The 20,179-nt window shown below is 33.4% G+C and overlaps 1 protein-coding gene across 1 annotated transcript in view; it reads right to left on the bottom strand.

The window, feature by feature from the left end:
- EPHA6 (EPH receptor A6) overlaps positions 1-20,179 on the bottom strand; it is a 1,178,244-nt gene that overhangs the window by 594,698 nt on the left and 563,367 nt on the right. The window contains exon 5 of the mRNA XM_020977959.2: positions 15,586-15,921. Within this exon, the coding sequence (XP_020833618.1) occupies positions 15,586-15,921 (336 nt within the window). The remainder of the gene's footprint in view (positions 1-15,585; positions 15,922-20,179) is intronic.

Genomic DNA, 20,179 nt, shown 5'->3' with positions numbered 1-20,179 from the left:
GGAAGTGGAGATAAGATAAGAATTGGACCTGATATTTCATTGAAATATGGAATTCTTAGATGAAAAAACTTTCTCCCAAAGAAGATTAGCACCTTCTCTGACACTTGTGAGAGAGTTGGTTAGTTCAGTAGTATCATACTCAAATAAAAATGGGACCCACTTAAATTGTACATAAAGATTCCTCTGAGCCGCATCTTGACTTAGAAAACCACAAGTTCATCTATTGAAAAATTATCAACACATTAAAATTAGATAAGAACTACATTTTTAATATAGTGTGGGCCATGCTAGGGAGTGTTGTATACTACATACAGCCCACAGACTATGCATTTAAAACTTCTAGCTTAGAGAGCAGTGTGGTTAAAAGTGACTTATCCAGGGTCACATAGGCAGTATGTGTGAGAGGCAGAAGTTAAAACCCACATCCTTCTGTTTCTGAGACCAGTTTTGTATTAATTTACTATGTGATGCTGCCACTAAATCTGAATTTTCAGATTTTCACAGAACATAATGCTGTATTAGTAGAAAGAACAACTAAATTTTAGTCAGAAGATAGGGACTTAAATATCTGCCCTATCACTTACTAGCTGTGCCCATACATGTCATAAAACATTAGCTATGTGTGCTAGATCACACTAGGGGAAGCAGTAACATTATTTGCTTTGTGTTAAAGTTTTTCTTCTTCTGGTCTCCCTGACCACTCCTTTCTCTTCTATGTAGTATAGTAAGTTTAGAATTAGCCAGTATAAAGTAATAATAACATGAAGTGAAATTGCAAAGGGGAACCTAGAAGTCTTATACAAACTGCTCCAAATATCACAGTATAATTTGCAAATTGCATCATTCATTAATCAAAAATCACATCCTGACACCATATGCTAAATAAGGGGACTCCATCTAGGCCTTTCTGTCAAGACCTTTTGGTCCTATGATAAGTAAACCTCAGATAAGCTCCAGATATCCACAGTAAGACCAGCAGAACACCAAACAGTAGTGATAATTTTGAGATGTGAATATGTTAATGAGATAACTTCATGGTGGCACAGACAAGAGCACAGCTAACAAATTCCTTGTAATGAACTTTTGAGAGAACAGAGGCAAAGATTTTGTGGCACACGCAGGCATGAGTAGATAGCCATATGCATAGGTGGAGGTGACTTCCAAATGGATGAGACCACTGAAGCTTTTGAGTCTAAGTTTACACATTAGTTCCAAGATCATAGAGAGCAGGAGCTATTTTATGGTTATTTCTCCATCACCAGTCTTTAGCACAAGGCATTGCACATAGTAGCTACTTAACAAATATTGTTGAATTGAAAAATTAATTTGAACCTAGGAATTTTAAAGCAGCAATGTAAATGTCAATTTTTTTTGATTTTGTATTTAGAAAAAACTAAGGCACCAAGTTAAAGGATTCACATTAGAACAGTAAAAAATTGTTCATATTGTTCCTGAATCACACTACTGCATGTAAATGTTTCTCACTCCATTTCTATGTCTGTAGATCCACGGATTAGAGTACATTTTTCATCCAGAAACATGAAGGTAAAAATTTATTCTTTACTGTTGCTCATTGTCTCCTGACAATAATGCTCACCTTGAATGAAACTTTCCTGTCTAGACTGTCTAGCTTCCATAGCTTTCAGCTAAGGCAGAGACCTAAGATATTTTCATATCTTCATAAGAAGTTGACCTAATAGCTACATTTCAAGAATTTTCAGATGTTGAGTCAGTCCCCTCCCGCTAATATACAAATGATGCAAAGCATTAACATTTATACTTATAGGGAGATATTTGAGGGTAGAAGTAGAAATGGGGTGACACTGGATAGAAGCAAAAGAACCAGGTCTTATTAATTGAAGTGGAAAGATGGCCAATGATTGACCAAATAATGATATCTAAGTATATAAAGAATGTTGATTAACCATCTTCAAATTGTTAACAATATAGGCTTTGGAATCAGAAGTTTTAAGTTCAAATCCTGGCTGTTACTTAGCTGTATGATCTTGAGCAAGTAACTGAACTTCTCTGTGCCTCAGTACCTTATGTATAAAATATTCATTGTAACACACAATTTGCTTCACAGTGTTGTATTTTGAGAATTAAATTCTATAGTATTGAATAAAGTCCTTTTTAAATATCAATTACTTAGGTTAGATCTGAGAAATAGCATCCTATAGGTATGAATTAAATAACAAAATGGGCTCCCAGAAGCTATTGTGAAATTTCCTTTCCCAAAGTCATTTAAGTTAGAATTTAAAGATCTTTATGTTAGTGCAAGTCTTCTCTGAGAAATTAGGAGTTAGACTACAACCTCTTGAGATTCCTGCAAGTCTATAAATATAGTCATTTAATAAAAATGTAGTGCTAATCCACATTGGCATAGTTAAGTTAATAAAAACCATAGCTAGAGGAAAATAATTTTTAGGAAATAACTTTGCATGTCAGTTATAGTTTAAATTTAATATATAATTAAGTAGCATTTTAAAGAGAATTTAATTGTTTGCATCTTGATACAAATATCTCACATTTTGTATAACAGCTAAATAAATACAGCAATTGAACATTTTAAATATGCAAAACTGTTCAGCACATTAAACATTTATTTTCATAAAAATAGCATGAAGAAACTACTCTTAATTTCTAGGAATCTGAAATGCAGTTCATATTTACCACTCTTCAGTATATTCATCTTTACTTAAAGTGAAAAGGACTACAGACTCTCAAATTATGAGAAAAGATGTAAATGTCAAATACATTGGTCTAAGTACAATTCAAACTCAGCCACACACAATGTACAATTAACTAACACGTATGCAAAGAAATCTGGTAGTTTATATAAAGAATTATGTCATTCACATGAATATCCTAAATTTAAAGTTAGTATATAACCTAGAGGTGCAGTGACCCAAAAGGAAACTGGGGGAGGTGTGAAATTCAAAGGCCAAATTAGTAGAAATGAAAACTATACTTCTTATTCATATATTAGAGATTCATTGAACCTCACCAGTCATGGGAGCTTATTATAGAATAGATGTTTGCTGGTGACCTGAATGAGTTAATGAAGGTGTATGTCATTTTGCGCAAGGAAAGTAGTAATGAAATATGGTGTAAATTGAAACATTTTAAATGGATGAGAATCTTGCTGCTTAAAAGATTTATAAGGTAAAGTATTGTGTAAAACAGGCAATTCCTTTTAAAGGTAACAGTTTCTCCTATTCTCTCTCTAAATGATTTACTTTTGGTCTAAATCTAGATGTTCCTATACTGGGACTAGTTTAAGGAATTTGCTAATACAGATATAGATCATGAAGAGACCTCAGAAGTCATTCAGTTCCTCCTCCTATTTCTATAAATTAGAAAACTGAGGCCAGAGCAGGTAAATGACCTGTCCACAATCATAGTTAGTAAACATATTTGAGGTAGAACTCAAATCCAGGTCTTTCTGATTACAAGTCTAGTGCTTTATCTGCTACACCAAATATGTATAGATGAAAAATGCTTCCAATTTTGGTACCTTCAGAGAAGGATACAAAGGAGTGGCTCAGGTATAAATTGCATGCTCACGTTTCAAAAACATATTTAAAATGGAACCATTTTGAGAAAAATATAGTTTTTTAGAAGATAGGTAGAATGGTTTAAATCTGTTCTTCAAAGTGCTTTTGCTTATAGGCCAACAGGATTAAAGTATAATGACAAAATTGTGCTGCCTCAAAAAATTTATCTGTGAAAATGCCAATAGATTCACAGTTTGTCATATTCAATAATGTTTTGCTTTGTGTATATTTGTATACTAACACTAGAAATAAGGGATTAATTAGGTTTAGTGGAAGTAATTTGTGAGATGTCAGGTATATAAGAACAGTCTTAAATCAGTTGATACTTCTAAATATGGAAGAGTGGAGGACAGCAATTGTCAGCTCCTTAAAGGAAGATTCTATATCTTGTATGTCTTTCTGTACAACCCAAGCAGCCAAATAAGCACTCAGTAATATTCATTAAATCAACAAATGAATGACTGCTAGTCATTAAACTATTCAGCTTCCAAACAGAATAGCAACATAAATTACAGCTGAACAAAAATTCTGTGCAGATGAAGAACTCTTCTAAAGAATTCTATCTATTGTGGTGAAAAAAAAGCAGTTGACTAATTTTCAAGTATTTTCAAATTAAAGGTACTTCATGGTTATAAAAAAGATATTGTATCATTTAATAATGATCAAACAAGTCAATCATCCTTGAACATGTTTATTTTATTTTTATTCCTTAATAGTTTCTGTTTATTTGATCTTTAATTTCAGAGTAAAATCACTGTTGAGTATAATAAATGGAACAACCTTTGGAAAAAAAAATAAAAAGGATCCAGTGCTTAATTTTAACTACATATGAACTAGTAATCTGAGTCCATCAATTTGTTTCCTAGGTAGAATTGAGTTAATAAAAAGGGCTTCTACCTTAAAAATAAAACAATATATTAAAAACTAGCCCTACAACTTGTCAGAAAATTGCCAACATAGAAAAGAGAGCCATGTATTCCATAGTAATCATAGTTTTTGTATAATGAGATAATGCGCTCTCATTTTAAATTCACTTGTACCTATGAACCTGGCTCATATTTACCAGTTCTAAAGCATATTACTAAAAGAATTATTACTGCCATTCAGTTCCTTTAGAAAATGGCATTAAAGCAAGTCAATTGCACACTATTCATGTACTGGTAGAAGGCAGATAGCCCCATTATAATCACATGTCTTTTGCACACAAGAAAATTATTTCACCTTCTTTCCAAGTATCTGAAGGTAAATAAATGAATATTTTTCTTAGAAAAGATCCAATAGTTCTCAGATTTCTCAAGTTAGATTTAAGCTTATCCACATGTATCCAACAGCTTGTAGACCTTCTGAGAAGAGGCTAGCATCAACAAATCTGGAATTGGATTAAAGATTAGAATTATCTAGGCTAACTCATTCATTTACCAGATGAAGAAACAGACCAAGAGGGATGAAGTAAATTGCCCAAAGACACAGAGGTTATTTGTAAAAGGACGAGGAATTTAAACCTGATTTTACCTGATTCTAAATCTAGTGATTTTTTTCGATCTGTACTTCATTTTAATTTAAATAACATTTTTTAATCCTTATTGTTACACAAATGATTTTAGTATAAATTTCAGCCTCTCTGCAAAAGGATGGCTAGTGGGTTTCAAGTTTTCACTATAAATGGGTTCGAATCTATAGTTAAGTGAAAACACCAATTCAAATAACAACTGAGGATTATGTAGTTATTATGCTAACAAAAGCCTACATATTATTTATTTGGAAGACAGGGTTAGGTGGAAATTTAAAAAGTAAGAGATGTGGCTAACATTCATTGTTCTCTTAGACAGAATATTGACAGGCTAGAAATCAGAATAGCCTAACTAACAAAGGCAACTTGGGCTTATCTTCAGTTCTTCAGATTCAACCAGGGATCTGTTAGTAAATGATTACCAACTGGTTCTCTAGGGGAACCCCCCCCCCCAATATAAGCATGCCAAAAATTTAAGTTTAATCTTCATTAATAACCTTTTTTTTTCATTTTTAAAGTTGAGATAATCAATTAAACAATAAATCAAGCCCTGATTTGTACCCTGTAATGATTTCTGGGATGTGAATTCTCACACTGAAAATTAACAATTGGCTCTCTCAGACAGTTCAAACTAACTCTAACACATTCTGAGACCTATCTCCATCTTATCATGAAATGTTATATAGCCAAAAGTTGCTGTGCAGTGGCTACCAAAAGGTGCTTTATCATCCCTGCCCCACCTTTTACACAGTCCTTTGTTAGATCACATAGCTAACCAGTGTATACTTGACTGTTTTACTGCCCACTGCATCCACCTTCCAGAGAACAGAATAGTTTACCACAGCCTGCTAAGTATGTCTTGGACTATATTTTGATATTGTACTTGGTTCGTCTAAAAAGTTATTAGATTTGAACAAACTTGTTAGATATTTCAACAGTCTTCTAAAAATTAGATGTTGATGATCTTATAAAATAACAAGTGCCTGCCAGGCTACCTTGTATTAAACTCATTGTGTATATTTGTATTTGATCACTTTATGTTTGTGATGTAAACAGTTTATATGTATTTTCTGTCTCTTCATTAAAATGCAAACTTATTTTGATTACAAATTTTTTTTTCATTTTTTTAACTTGTATTCCTAGTGCCTAGAACATTGTAGTCATTTAATAAATACATATTGATTGAGTGAATGAGTTTGGAAACTAGCACAGGTTACCCTAATGATTAGGGTAATCTTTGAAAAAAAGTCTATATTAAAATATCAATAACCTAACAATATTGCATTTTCAATTAAAATCCATGGACAGTATTTATTTTTGAAAAAAAAAGTTGATTGCAATGTTAACATGAATACCTTGCCTTGTATCCAAGGGAATTTCCAGGAACAATTTTAATCTTTTGTCCTTAATCATCATAAGTTTCCTTTTCATGTAGCACATTTTCGCAGAAAAGATTAATAAAGTTGCATACTTCAGTCTGCAGTAGGTATTATTTTTTGGAAAAAAGAATAAGATCACTAGAAGTAAAAGTATATTCTGAATATGTATTCAGAAGTTATTGCAATTTGAAAAACATAGTCCTTCATTTTTCACTGTAGTCATGAGGAGCAGAATGACATTTGGAGTATCATTTTAAACTGGGCCAAAATGTAAAATAGATATCTAAAGTTTATAAAGATATGGGCCACTTTAGGCATTTCTGAATTTATTTTCCACTTCATTTTAGTTGACTATTCAGTTCATATTGTGTCTCTAGGGCAAAAGAATGAAAACTGCCACCAAAATGTGAGCCCAAGGTAGACTCATACAGAATAGAAACTAAAGTGTGGTTTTAAGAGATGTGGAGTCTAATAAAGAAGCTATATTTTAAGGAGCAAGTGGGTTGGCACAACCTGTTCCTGACATAATTGCTTTAAAGACCCTCTAGCAAACATCAGCAGAATTGGTTTGTAATTTAGCATGTCCTTTACTCTGAACATGATCCCTAAAGGTTTATGAAAGTCATGACATCTGAAAACACGATTTGTTTCAGATTGATTATCCATGATTAATGTTTTCTTTTATTGCCTGTGACCTAATGGTTTCTCTTGCCAAGAAAGCTATATGTATCTTCACTTTACTTCTCAAATACTGGGAAATCAAATTTTCCACCTCTTACTGTGTTTTGCTTACTTGCTTCTTTAAATGAAACATCTTTTAGATCCATTTGAATAAATTTTAAAAATGCAAAGTGGTAAAATACATCCCTTAGGATTATGGAAGTTAGTTAATTACATTTTATTGCAAAAGGCTCTAATTAGTAGCAACAGATTTCAATCTATAATTCTATTTATCTAACCAGAGTTGGAATGACCAAAGAGTGGTTCACCTAGCTACATCACTGCTACGGGGTTCTAAATAATTTTTAATGTGTTTCTTAAAATCCAAATAGACAGCATATAATTGAATAAAAATTATTTAACATATTCTCCTAATAGTTCTTCAATTCTCCACTAAAATTATATTTTGATGTCAAATACCAGAATAAAAAATTATTCTATATTACTGAAAGTTTATGTCTATAGGATGCAAGCTTTGTTATGTTCTACCAACCTGGGGATAGTGATTCTTAACTTGAGAACCATAAACTATACACACACATACACACAAACACACACACACATATACTATATACATACATGTATATATATACATATATATACATATACATATACACACACACATGCATATATATGTCACCTCATCTACTCCACCTCTGCCCATATGTGTATACATATATGTATATACATATACGCATGCATAGATGCATATATATATATACATATATATACACACATACACGCACACACACACACACACATATATATATACACATACATATATGTACTGTGTGTATATATATATGTGCTATATTGCAATGGCTTACTTTGTAATCCTATGTATTTTATTTTATACCTTTAAGGCATTAATCGGAGAATGAATCCATTGGTGTCAGTAGACTACCAAAGGGGTTCCCAACATGACAAAGGATAAAAATCTCCACTATAAAAGACTCATTTCAGGTGTGTTGACAGACTGTGTATCTGTAATCCAAACTTAGATTACCTTTATTAAGAGAAGCTAATTGCTAGAGGTCTGGCCATTGGCAAATAACTGGTTTTGGGTTTAGCAGTTCAGTACATGTTCTACTAAGGTACTGCAGTTTTGTTACTTGAATTGTTAGTGTTATCCTTTGCAACCTTTAAATTTACTCAGTATTTATTGTATCCACAAATTAACCCATAAATTTACCTATTTATGCACTTTTGTTCCCCATGGTAGAATATAAGCTCCATGAGAGCAGGGATTGTTTCCTTTTTTTCTGTGTCTGTAATACTAGTGTTTGGAATATAATAAATGTTTAAGAAATGCTTGCTAAATTGAATTGTATGAATTAGTGGAAGGAGTACACACATAGATGAAATTATAGACTATAAATATTTAAGTTAGCTTTTTATCAGATAGGGAAAATCCTAGAAGAACATTACTTTTTATTTTAAAACCTTAAGGAACCTTGATGATAGAGTGAAGTCACAGACTCATTTGACCTTCCCCAAATTCCCTTCCAAACAACTTTAAAAAATGCCTCAATTTTGGAGCAGCAGAACCAACAGAAGGATGGGGTGAAACAATATTCTAGTCCAAGACAAATTAGAATGTCAGCAGGAATGGTCCATCTCACTGGGGTAAGAGGAGAGTGCAGTCCAATGCATGCTGCTCCAAAAGCAAGGACCCAGTCTTTGCACAAACCAGCAGTGAGGCCCCGGGTCCCTACACAAGGCAGCCAGCAGTAGGTATCACCAGGCTCAAGCCAGCAGCAAGCCTTAGGGGTGAGTGAATCTGTGGCAGTGACTTCCAGAACTCTCGGCTCACAGATAGCAAAGGAGTTGGTCAGCTGGTCAGAAGAATTTTATAAGGAACCCTTTGCTGGCACTGGATGCAGGATTTAATTTAATTGCCCATACGTAATTCCAGGTGGCAGTCCCAGGGCAAGGAGTAACACTAGAGCTCCCAGTCACAGGGGTGCAGGGACCCTGGTCTCAGCTGTAAAGCAGAAAAACAGTACTTGTGGTCATTCACAGATCAGAGAACTGGCCAGGAGATCAGTGACCATATCTCTCCTTAGATCATGACACACAAAAGAACAGAAAACACACAAACCCTGAGAACTAACTCTAAAAAAAGAAAAAAAAACAAAAAACAAAAAACAAAAACAAGCAAAAAATTTGAAGATCGGGACAGTGCCCCTTCTAATCCATGGAGTACAGCCCAACTTCAACATAAAGTTAATAATAATAATAATAATAATAATAATAATAATAATAATAATAAAGATTAGAAAAATGAACAAACAACTAAAAGGAACCTGACCATAGAAAGCTACTAAGGTGACAGGAAAGATCAAAACTCAAACTCAGAAGAGAGCAATGATGTCTAAACATCTACATGCAAAGCCTAAAAAATGTGAATTGGTCGCAGGCCCAAAAAAGAACTTACGGAAGACCTTTAAAATATTTTAAAAATCAAATCATAGAGATAGAAACAAAATTAGGAATATAAATAAGAGTGATTCAGGAAGAATAATATTTTAAATATAGGGCAGATGGTAAAAGAGGCACAAAAACTCACTGAAGAAGAACTTTTTAAAAAGCAGAATTGGCCAGATGGAAAAGGAGGTACAAAATCTCATTTAAGAAAATAAATTCTGAAACAGTAGAATTGGGCAAGTTAAAAGCTAATGACTCCATTAGAGACCAAGAAACAGTAAAACAAAATCAACAAAATGGCAGAGTAAAAGAAGAGAATTGCTGGTATTCTTCCAAATTTCTCTCCCAACTTTAAAATAATACCTTAAAACAAATTCTGGAGTGGCAGAACCAAGAAAAGGATGAGGTAAAACAATTTTACAGCCCCAGACAACTTAGAAGTTCAGCAGGAAAAGTCTGTCTTATTGAGGTAAGAGTAGAGTAAAGTCCAACAAAGGCTGCACCACTGTAGGCCTTGCCTGACAAGCCAGGAGTACCAGCAGGCCTTGGTGGTGACTAAATCAGTAGTCACAACTTTCACAGCTTGTAGGCCATGGATAGTAAGGAGGTCAGACCACTGACCAGATGGTGATTACAGAAGATCCCTGGGCTGACATGGGTAAAGGACTTTGTTGCATTGCCCCTGCAGAATAAAGGGTCACAGTTTGAGGGTGAGAAGGAACACTGGCATGTTAATGCTTTCAGCCCCAGGTGAATGGCTACATTGGTCATAATTTCAGTATGGAGAAGAATGCTTATGGTCACTCACAGACCACAGCATAGAGTTGTGACCATAAATTTTCTTAAATCATACCATCTTGGAAGAACTGAAAACTGACAGACACTCAGACACTTCTACTCCAGGAACAGAGCCTGATTTTTAACACAAAATTAAATATCAAGAAATAGAATGGAAAAAATAAGGGAAAAGAATCTGACAAGAGAAAGTTATTATGGTGACAGGAAAGATCAAAATACAGACTCAGAAGACAACAAAATGAAAACAGCAAATGTGAATTGGTCTGGAAACACTCAAAATGGATTTTAAAATCAAATGAGAGAGGAAAAGAAAAAGTTGGGAAAACAAATGAGTGATACAAGAAAACTAGTCAGCAGCTCAGTAAAGGAGGCACAAAAATGCTGAAGAAAATTACACTTTAAATAACAGACTAGGCCACATGGAAAAAGAGGCACAAAAATCAACCAAAGGAAAACTTTTAAAAATTGGCCAAATGGTAAAAGAAGAACAAAAGCTCACTAAAGAAAAAGTTTGCTTAAAAATTAGAATTGGGTAAGTGGAGACTATTGACTGTATGAGACATTAAGAAACAATAAAACAGAATCAGAAGAATGAAAAAAAGAAGAGAGTGTGAATACCTCATTAGAAAAACAACTGAAATGAAAAAAAAATAGAGGAGAGATAATTTAAGAATTATTGGACTACCTGAAAGCCTTGATCAAAAGCCTAGACAGAATATTAGAAATTATCAAGTAAAACTACCCTGATACCCTAGAAGCAGAGGGCAAAATAGAAATTTAAAGAATCCACCAATCAGCTCCTGAAAGAGATCCCAAAATGAAAACCCCCAGGAATATTGTAACCAAATGGCAGAGCTCCTAGGTCAAGGAGAAAATATTGCAAGCAGCCAGAAAAAAGTAATGGAAATATCATGTAGCCACAGCCAGGCATGAGATTGAACAGTTTTTACATTAAAGGATTGGAAGGCTTTGAGTGTAATATTGTGGAGGGCAAAGGAGCTAGAAATAAGAATAAAATAAGAATCACCTAATCAGCAAAATTGAGTGTGCTCTATTTATAATCTCAGATTATAATCAGATTATAATCCAGAAGAAAAATTGACATTCAATGAAATTGAGGACTTTCAAGCATTCCTGATAAAAAGATCAGAGCTGAGTAGAAAATTTGCCTTTCAAATATAAGATTTCAGAGAAGCATATAAAGGTAAACTGGACAGGAAACTCATAACAGATTTAATAAACTTAAATGGTTTATATTCCTAATGGGAAAATGATACTTGTAACTGTTAAGAATTTTAATATTAGCACAATTAAAATGAGTATATGTAGACAGAAGGCATGGATGTGAGTTGAATATGATTAAATGATACCCAAAAATGTAATTAAGGGGTAAAAAAATAGATGGATTGGGAGAAAGGGGAAGTGGGAGGCAGAATGAGGTAAATGTTCTCCAATAAAATAGGTTTAAGAGAGCTTTTACAGTAGAGGAGTGGTAGGCAGTTCTCAAACCTTTCTCTCAGAATTGGCGGAGATAAGGAATAACAAACACTATCAATTAGATTTAAAAACCTATATCACCCTCCGGGGTAGTAGGAAAAAAAGAAAGAAGAATCTGAGAGAAATGAGGGTGGATTGGGGTAGGCTGTGGTCAAAAGCAAAAAACTTTTGAGGAAGAACAGAATGAAAGAGATAGAGGGGGAAAAAAGGAGAAAGGGGAAGAGAGAGACAGAGACAGATAGGCAGAGCAAGAAAGAAGAATTTAAGGAAATACGTTGTTAATAATCATAATTGTGAATGTGAATGGAGTGAACTCCCCCATAAAACAGAAGCAGATATCAGAATAGATTAAAACCCAGAATCTTACAACATGTTCTTTACAAGTAACACACTTGATACAGAGAGGCACATACAGAGTTAAAATACATGGCTGTGGCAGAATCTATTATGCTTGTACTGAAGTAAAAAAGAAATGAATAGCAATCATGATCTCAGAAAAACAAAAGTAAAATGATATCTAATTAAAACACATAAACATGGAAACTACATTTCACTAAACGGTGTAAGCAGTGAAGTAATATCAATGGTAAACAAATCTCTCTCTCTCTCTCTCTCTCTCTCTCTCTCTCCACCAAATAGTAAAGCATTCAAATTAGTTTTTTAAAATTTTATTAATTTATTTTGATTTATCAAAAATCACTTCCATATGCTTTTGAGTTTAAAATTTTTCTTCTACTGCCTCCCCACCACCATCCCCAAGACGGCGCACGATCTGATACAGGCTATACATTTACACTCCTGTTAAGCATATTTTCACATTAGTGATGTAAATACAAATTTAAAGCAATAGGAGGAAGCATCAGAAAGAGGAAACAAAACTCAACAAAAGAGAAAAAAATAGCAATTCAACTTCCATAGTTCTTTCTTTTAATGTGGATAACATTTTCCATTACAAGGACTCTGGAGCTGTCTTAGATCCTTGTATTGCTGGGAAGGGTTAAGTTTATTAGTATTAGTCATCACACAAGGTGGCTGTCCTTGTGAACAACATTCTCTTGGTTCTGCTCATTTCACTCAGCATCAGACACTACAAGTCTTCCCGGGTTTTTCTGAAGTCAGCCTGTTCATCATTTCTTTTAGCACTATAGTATTCCATTACATTCATATATCACAACCTGCTCAGCCATTTCCCAATTGATGGGCATCCTCTCAATTTTCAATTCTTTGCCACCACAAAAACAGGTGCTATGAATATTTTTTGTATATGTGGGTGCTTTCCCCATTTGTATGATCTCTTTGGAATATAGCCCTAGAAGTGCTATTGCTGGGTCAAAGGGTATGCATCTTTTTATAGCCCTTTGGGAATAGTTCCAAATTGTTCTCCAAAATGGTTGAATCATTTCACAACTCCACCAACAATGTGTTAGTGTTCCAATTTTCCCATATCTTCTCCAACATTTATCATTTTCCTGTTTTGTCAGGTGGGCCAATTTGATAGGTGTGATGTGGTACCTCAGAGTTGTTTTGATTTGCATTTCTCTAGTCAATAATGGTTTAGAGCATTTTTTCATATGACTATAGATGGCCTTAATTTCTTCATCTGAGAACTGTCTGTTCATATCCTTTGACCATTTACCAATTGGGGAATGGCTTGTATTCTTACAAATTTGACTTAATTCTCTATATATTTTAGAAATGAGGCCCTTATGAGAAGCACTGGTTGTAAAAATTCTTTCCCAATTTTCTACCTTCCTTCTAATCTTAGTTGCATTGGCTTTGTTTGTGCAAAAACTTTTCAATTTAATGTAATCAAAGTTATCCATTTTGCATTTTGTAGTGTTGTCTATCTCCTGTTTGGTCATGAATTCTGATCTCCATAGATCTGATAGCTAAACTATTCCTTGTTCTCCCAGTTTACTTATAGTATCAGCCTTTATATCTAAATTATCAACCCATTTTGACTTTATTTTGGTATATGGTGTGAGATTGTATATGCCTATTTTCTGCCATACTCTTTTCCACTTTTCCCAGCAGTTTTTGTCAAATACTGAGTTGTTATCCCAGAAGCTGGGGTCTTTGCGTTTATCACATAGTAGACTAGTAAATCGTTTACTACTGTGTTTTGCAAAAGTTGTATTTGGTATCATACTATCTTCCTTTTCACTTTCCTTAACATTCAACATAAGTCTTAACACCAGTTTCTTGTCTCTCTACTGAGCCATCAACAAGAATTTATTAATAGCCTCCTATGTGTCTTGCTAAATCACAATAATTCCAATCTGAGAATCAAAAAGGATGGGAAATTCTTGGAGATGGAGCTATAGGTGGAATTACAAACATAAGGACATTAGACTTGGGGAGAGATTTTTTTGTGTAAGGAGTTTTTTCTTAATCCTCAGACCCTATTGGACTCATAAAAGCTGGCATACTTGCTACGCTATATAGATTGGAGACAGCAATTCTTACATACTTCTAAAGTCAATTTCACAATACTTTTATGTTTTAAAACTAGTTTTTTAATCTAAAAAATTAAAAGGATGCTATTAAATAATAATTAATCTCCATCAAAGAGAAATTCATTAGGCTATTTCTTATTGATATGATTATTACTCTTAACATTGTTAATACATTATATTTTATGGCATTTGCTTCTGTCTTAAATATCATCACACATTGCCTGTGTACAAAATGATTTTATTGTTTTGTCTTATACAAATTTATTTTACTTATTATGGTACTTTTTAGAAAACAATCACATAGAAACATAAATTCCTGAAATTCTGAAAACCAGATTTTAAAAAGTATTATCCCAGCACTTATTTGTTGGAATATAAGCACGATCTGGGATATTGCAGCAGCCTAGATACATTTGTTTGTCCTATCAGGCTGCCTTAAATTACAGCACCATAGGAATACCAATGCAGGATGAAGTTGCATTAAAATTCAATATTGATATAAAGCAAACACACAATATCAAATAAGTCAAAGTAAGTCTGACAACATATTGCAATTCCACTTAGATAATGCCGTGCACAGAAAAAACTCAAACCTTTCAGATCTTTTAAATATCAGAGTCTGTTTCCCCACCACTAAATGTAGATTCACAGTAAAGATATAACACATTTATTCAAGTTATTGGGGATAGCTTTAAATAAAACTTATTAACAGTTAATGTAGATATGAAAGGGAAGTATAAATAAGAGTTCTAATACATATAGCACAAATGGCATACAAAGATCCTTAACCATCAGTAAATAGCAGCAATAAGAATTAACATTAAGAATACATCTCTACACACTTGATGAATAGTTTATATCAATAATTCATATTTACTAGAACTATAATCAGTATATTTGTCACATATTCAAAGAAGGCAAACATTCAACCAATCTATAGTCACTTAATTGAACATAATGTTAAAATTTTCTCATAAGAGAATGTATGTATGTAACGAATAGATGAAAGAGGTATATGAACACCTCCCCAAAGTCTTAAAACTGTAGTGGCAATTGATTGTATTTTACCATTCAAAATTTTTAGTTCAATAATATAAAATTTGTCACAACCCACTTGTAGTCTTAGTATTTCATAATCCATTTAAGTGTCCAGAAACCAGTTTCAATCTGAATATGATCCTATATACAAAGAATGACCTATTAGCATATTTTAAATAGAGTAGAATAATAATAGCACTCACCATCTTGATCTGTCATCACTGTGATAGCTGTGAATGGCTTTGGAGAAAAACTCAACTCAGAAACACCATTCATGGCTTCTATTTCAAAGGTGTAATTCACATGAGACACAAAGTCAACCACAGTCACAGAAGAATTGGTAAGACCAGTATGTCCCGGAATGAAGTGGATTCCTCCTCCACAGACCTCACACTGATTTGCATCTAATCCACATTTTTTACAGATAACATTATATGTGAGGTCCTTCCTTCCTCCTGTGTCACTTGGTGGACTCCACTCCAAAATAAGAGCTGTTTCATTAATGTTAAAAATCACATTCCTTGGAGCTGAAGGTGGTCCTAGAGAAAAAAGATAAAAGCATCATTGAGGTGACTACAATTAAGGCAGTAAATTAAAATGGAAAGCAATAATCATTTTTTGCTGATTAGGAAAATTATTATGTTCCAAATCTTTCATAAAAGGCATGTGGACACACCCCCTGGCTATAGTGCTCAGAGAATTGATATCTCTCTCTTATTCCATATTCCTGAAGTATTGTAGGAAGAAACGAGGAAAAAGCTGAGAAAAGTATATAAAGTAAGGTTTATATAGGGATTATTTTAATATGAAAAAGTTGAAATAATATTAAATTAGTGTTTGTAGCAGCTGGGTTATTACAATTGAGTCATATTGCGAAAGTTGGCAATTAGAACACTTAAGACTTTAGAAATTATAGCAGAGTAGGTTTTTTCAGTATTCCCTGCTAAGATTTTTAACCACATTGAAGAACTTCTTAGCATTTACTCTTGTTAATTTTTATTTTATTGGGCTTTTTCACCCAGAAACAGAGAATCACTGAATCTCAGAGGTGGAAGGAACTTAGGAAATTGTCTAGCTTAACACATAACTAAGAAATACTTCATTCCTTGATTGACTGCTTCCAGTGAGGTCTTTGATTGTAGAATTATCTGACAAGGCAACCCATTTCACTGTTAGATGGACCAAAAGAAGTTTTCCCCTCCTTGGTATAAGCTTTAAATAAGTCTCTTTTCAATTTTTACATATTCTTTGGTATTCTGGGCCCAAATGAAACAAGTTTTATATCTCTTCTATTTGAAATTCCTTAAAGTATTTGAAGCTAGCTATCATGACTTCCATATGTTTTCTCTTTAAGTAAAATTATTCTAGTTCCTACAACTGATCCTCCGATAGCATGATCTTGAGAGACTTTAACATCTTCATTCACCATCCCTGGAAATTTCAGTTTTATCAGCGTCTTTCCTCAAATGTTTCATCCAGAACTGAACACATTGACTGGATCTTGTATGAACAAAAAAGCGGGATTATTACCTCCTTAATTAGACATCGGGCATCTCTTAATGCAAACTAAATTCACTATTTTTGTCTTTCACATCACTCTTTTGGCTTATCTTGAGTTTATACCCCAAGATTAATAATTGTATGATTAACTACACTGTATTTCTTCTTAGTAGAGTTGGCCCAATATTCTAACCTGTCTTGATCCACCAAATTATATTATTTGTCTAGCACATATTTCTCCATATTGTAAACATGAATAGCATAAGGCTGCCATATGCTTTGTTGAGGTCTATATAAACTATATATGCAGAATTTTCTTGATACAGCAATCTAATAAATCTCTCAAAAAAGGAAATGAAGCTGAAACAGCATGGCCTTTTCTCAGTGAAGACATCACTGGGAAGTGATAATTGATTCCATTTCCAGGTGTTCCCTAATCATTATTCTAATAATACATTCGTAGAATTTTGTAGAGAGTTATGAAGAATTCACTGGTACATAGTTTATAGACTGTACTCCATTCTATTTTTGAAAATAAAGAAAATTTCTATCTCTAATCTTATATCATCTCTCCCAGTCTTTCTGATCTTTTAAAGATAATTAACAGTAGCTTACCACTCGCATCTGCTGGTTCTTTCAATATCTTGAGATATAATTTATATGGACCTAGATAAACAGACAAATCCAGGAAAACTGGCTGCTCTATTACTGTTACCTTACTTAATGTGAAACTTGTAGGATCATAGATTTGGGGCTTGAAGAGAAATTTGAGGCAAAAAGTCCAACAACCTCACTTCATATATAAGGAAGCTGAGGGTGAGAGAGGCTAATTTACTTGTCCAGCACCACACAGGTAGGAAGTATCTGCACCAGGATTTGAATTCCTTTTCCTGACTTTAAGCCCAGCATTTTATCCACTAAACCATCGCATTGCCTAAGTCAGGGGTGGAGAATCTGTGCCCTCCAGGCAACATGTGGCTCTCTAGGTCATTGAGTGTGGCCCTTTGATTGAATCCAAATTTCACAGAATGTGAAGCCCTAGAGGGTCATGTGTGGACTGGAAGCTGAAGATTTCCTACCCGTGGACTATATAATTCAATATTATAGCTATTCAAGATTTATGTAACATATTATCTGTCAGATTTATGGATAAAGGAATAATTTATGACCAAATAAGAGATAGAGAACATTACAAAATGTAAAACAGATAATTTGATTATATTAAATTAAAAAGCTGTTGCACAAACAAAACCAATGCAACCAAAATTATAAGGAAAGCAGAAAACCGGGAATTTTTGTTTTGTTTTGCTACAAGTATCTCTGACAAAGGTCTCATTTTCAAATATATAGAGAACTGAGTCTAATTTATAAAAATAGAAGTCATTCCCCAATTGATAAATGATCAAAGTATATGAACAGAGAGTTGTCAAAGAAATCAAAGCTATCTATGGTCATATGAACAAAAAAATACTATGAATCACTATTAGTTAGAGAAATGCAAAATCAAAATAACTCTGAGACACCATCTCACACCTATCAGATTGACTAACATTATAAAAAATGAAAATGACCAATGTTGGAGAAAATGTGGGAAAACTGGGACACTAATGCAATGTTGGTGGAGTTGTGAACTGGTCCAACCATTCTGGAGAGCAATTTGGAGCTATACTCAAAAGGCTATAAAACTGTGTACTTCCTTTGATCCAGCAATATCATTGCTGGATCTATATCCCAAATACATCAAGAAAGGGGGGGAAAGGACCTATTTGTACAAAACAATTATAGCAGCTTTTTTTTGTAGTGGGTAAGAATTGGAAATTGAAGGGATAGCCATCAATTGGGGAATGGCTAAACAAACTGTGGCATATAATTGTAATGGAATTTTACTGTGGCATAAGAAGCGACAAACAGAATGATTTCAGAGAAACCTGGAAATACTAACATGAACTGATGATAAGTGAAGTGAACAGAACCAGAAGAAAGTTGTACACAATAACAGCAATATTGTTTGATGAAGAACTTAGCTCTTCTTATCAATACAATGATCCCAGAAAATCCCAAAGGACTAATTATGAAGCATATTATCTGCCTCCATAGAAAGAACCGTTATTATTTGAATACATACAGGCAGAAGCTATTTTCACTTTCTTTCATTTTTTTCTTTTATTCAAGTCTTCTTGCAGAAAATGATCAATATGGAAATGGTTTATATAAAAAAAGATTTACATAACATAAACATTTATTAAGTATTCCTTTATCTAAAAGTGTTGGTAAAAATGTTTCTAATATGGACATGACCAAAGACAGAGATCTATTGACTGTCATGATAGTATGCTTTTAAGTTAATATTCTTTCATTAATTAATATAATTTGGGTACAGCTGTTCAACAATTAAGCTACTTGCCAGAAATATTGCTGAGGCAACATTTATCTTCACAAGATCCTCAAGGATCTTATAAAAGACTGTCAAATGCCTTCCTAGAATTAAGATATACTCATCTATTTCATTCATCTGGCCTATAGTTTAGTAATTCTACTTTTAAAAAAAAAGAGACAAGGCTGCTTTAGTATTGTTTATAGATTCATAGATTGTAAAATCTGGAAGGAGCCCTAGATAACACAGAGGTTGAGCTTTAATATTTATAATTAAATAAAATGAAGTCAAAAGAGCTTTTCCTTGATCACTTTGCTGAAAGCCATGCAGCTAGTAAGTGGTGCAATAGAATTCTTGACTCCTATTGCAGGTCTCATTCTTCTTCCACCAATGTAGATTAGCTTTCATTCATATGAAGAATTCCTATTATAGAAATTCTTCCTACCCATGGAAATCAGCAATTTATATAACTTTGCATCTTAGTTTCCTTTGGGCACTGAGAAGTTGAGTGATTTGTGCAATGTTACAATATTAGTTTGTGCGGAAGATGGCATTATTCACTTTGTTCTCACTACAAGGCTGTCACTCTATCCTCTGTCTCTGTCATTTTAATATAGTGAAAAACAGAAGAACAGCAAACAACAGGCTATATAAGGACAAGTTATTTATCATCTGTCTCAGAAAAGTGTTTTTTCAAGTCATTTTCTCTGAAATTTGCGCAAAATATATTTTCCCTTTTATCAAAGAAAATGTCCGCATAAGAAAGTAGAAATGACATGTCTACAAATTTATATTTCTTTCTTCTAGTACCTATGTCTTAGAATTGTATCTCCTTCAAGTTCCTGAAATTTGAAATTCCATTACCTGAAGATAACTATAATGTCCAGTATTCTTAAAACAATTGATTTGAAGGAAGAATATCA

The sequence above is a fragment of the Phascolarctos cinereus genome, unplaced genomic scaffold (assembly GCF_003287225.1).
Source record: "Phascolarctos cinereus isolate Bilbo 61053 unplaced genomic scaffold, phaCin_HiC Scaffold_725;HRSCAF=1366, whole genome shotgun sequence".
Lineage (NCBI taxonomy): Eukaryota > Metazoa > Chordata > Mammalia > Diprotodontia > Phascolarctidae > Phascolarctos > Phascolarctos cinereus.
This window is presented reverse-complemented; position numbering and strand designations above follow the sequence as displayed.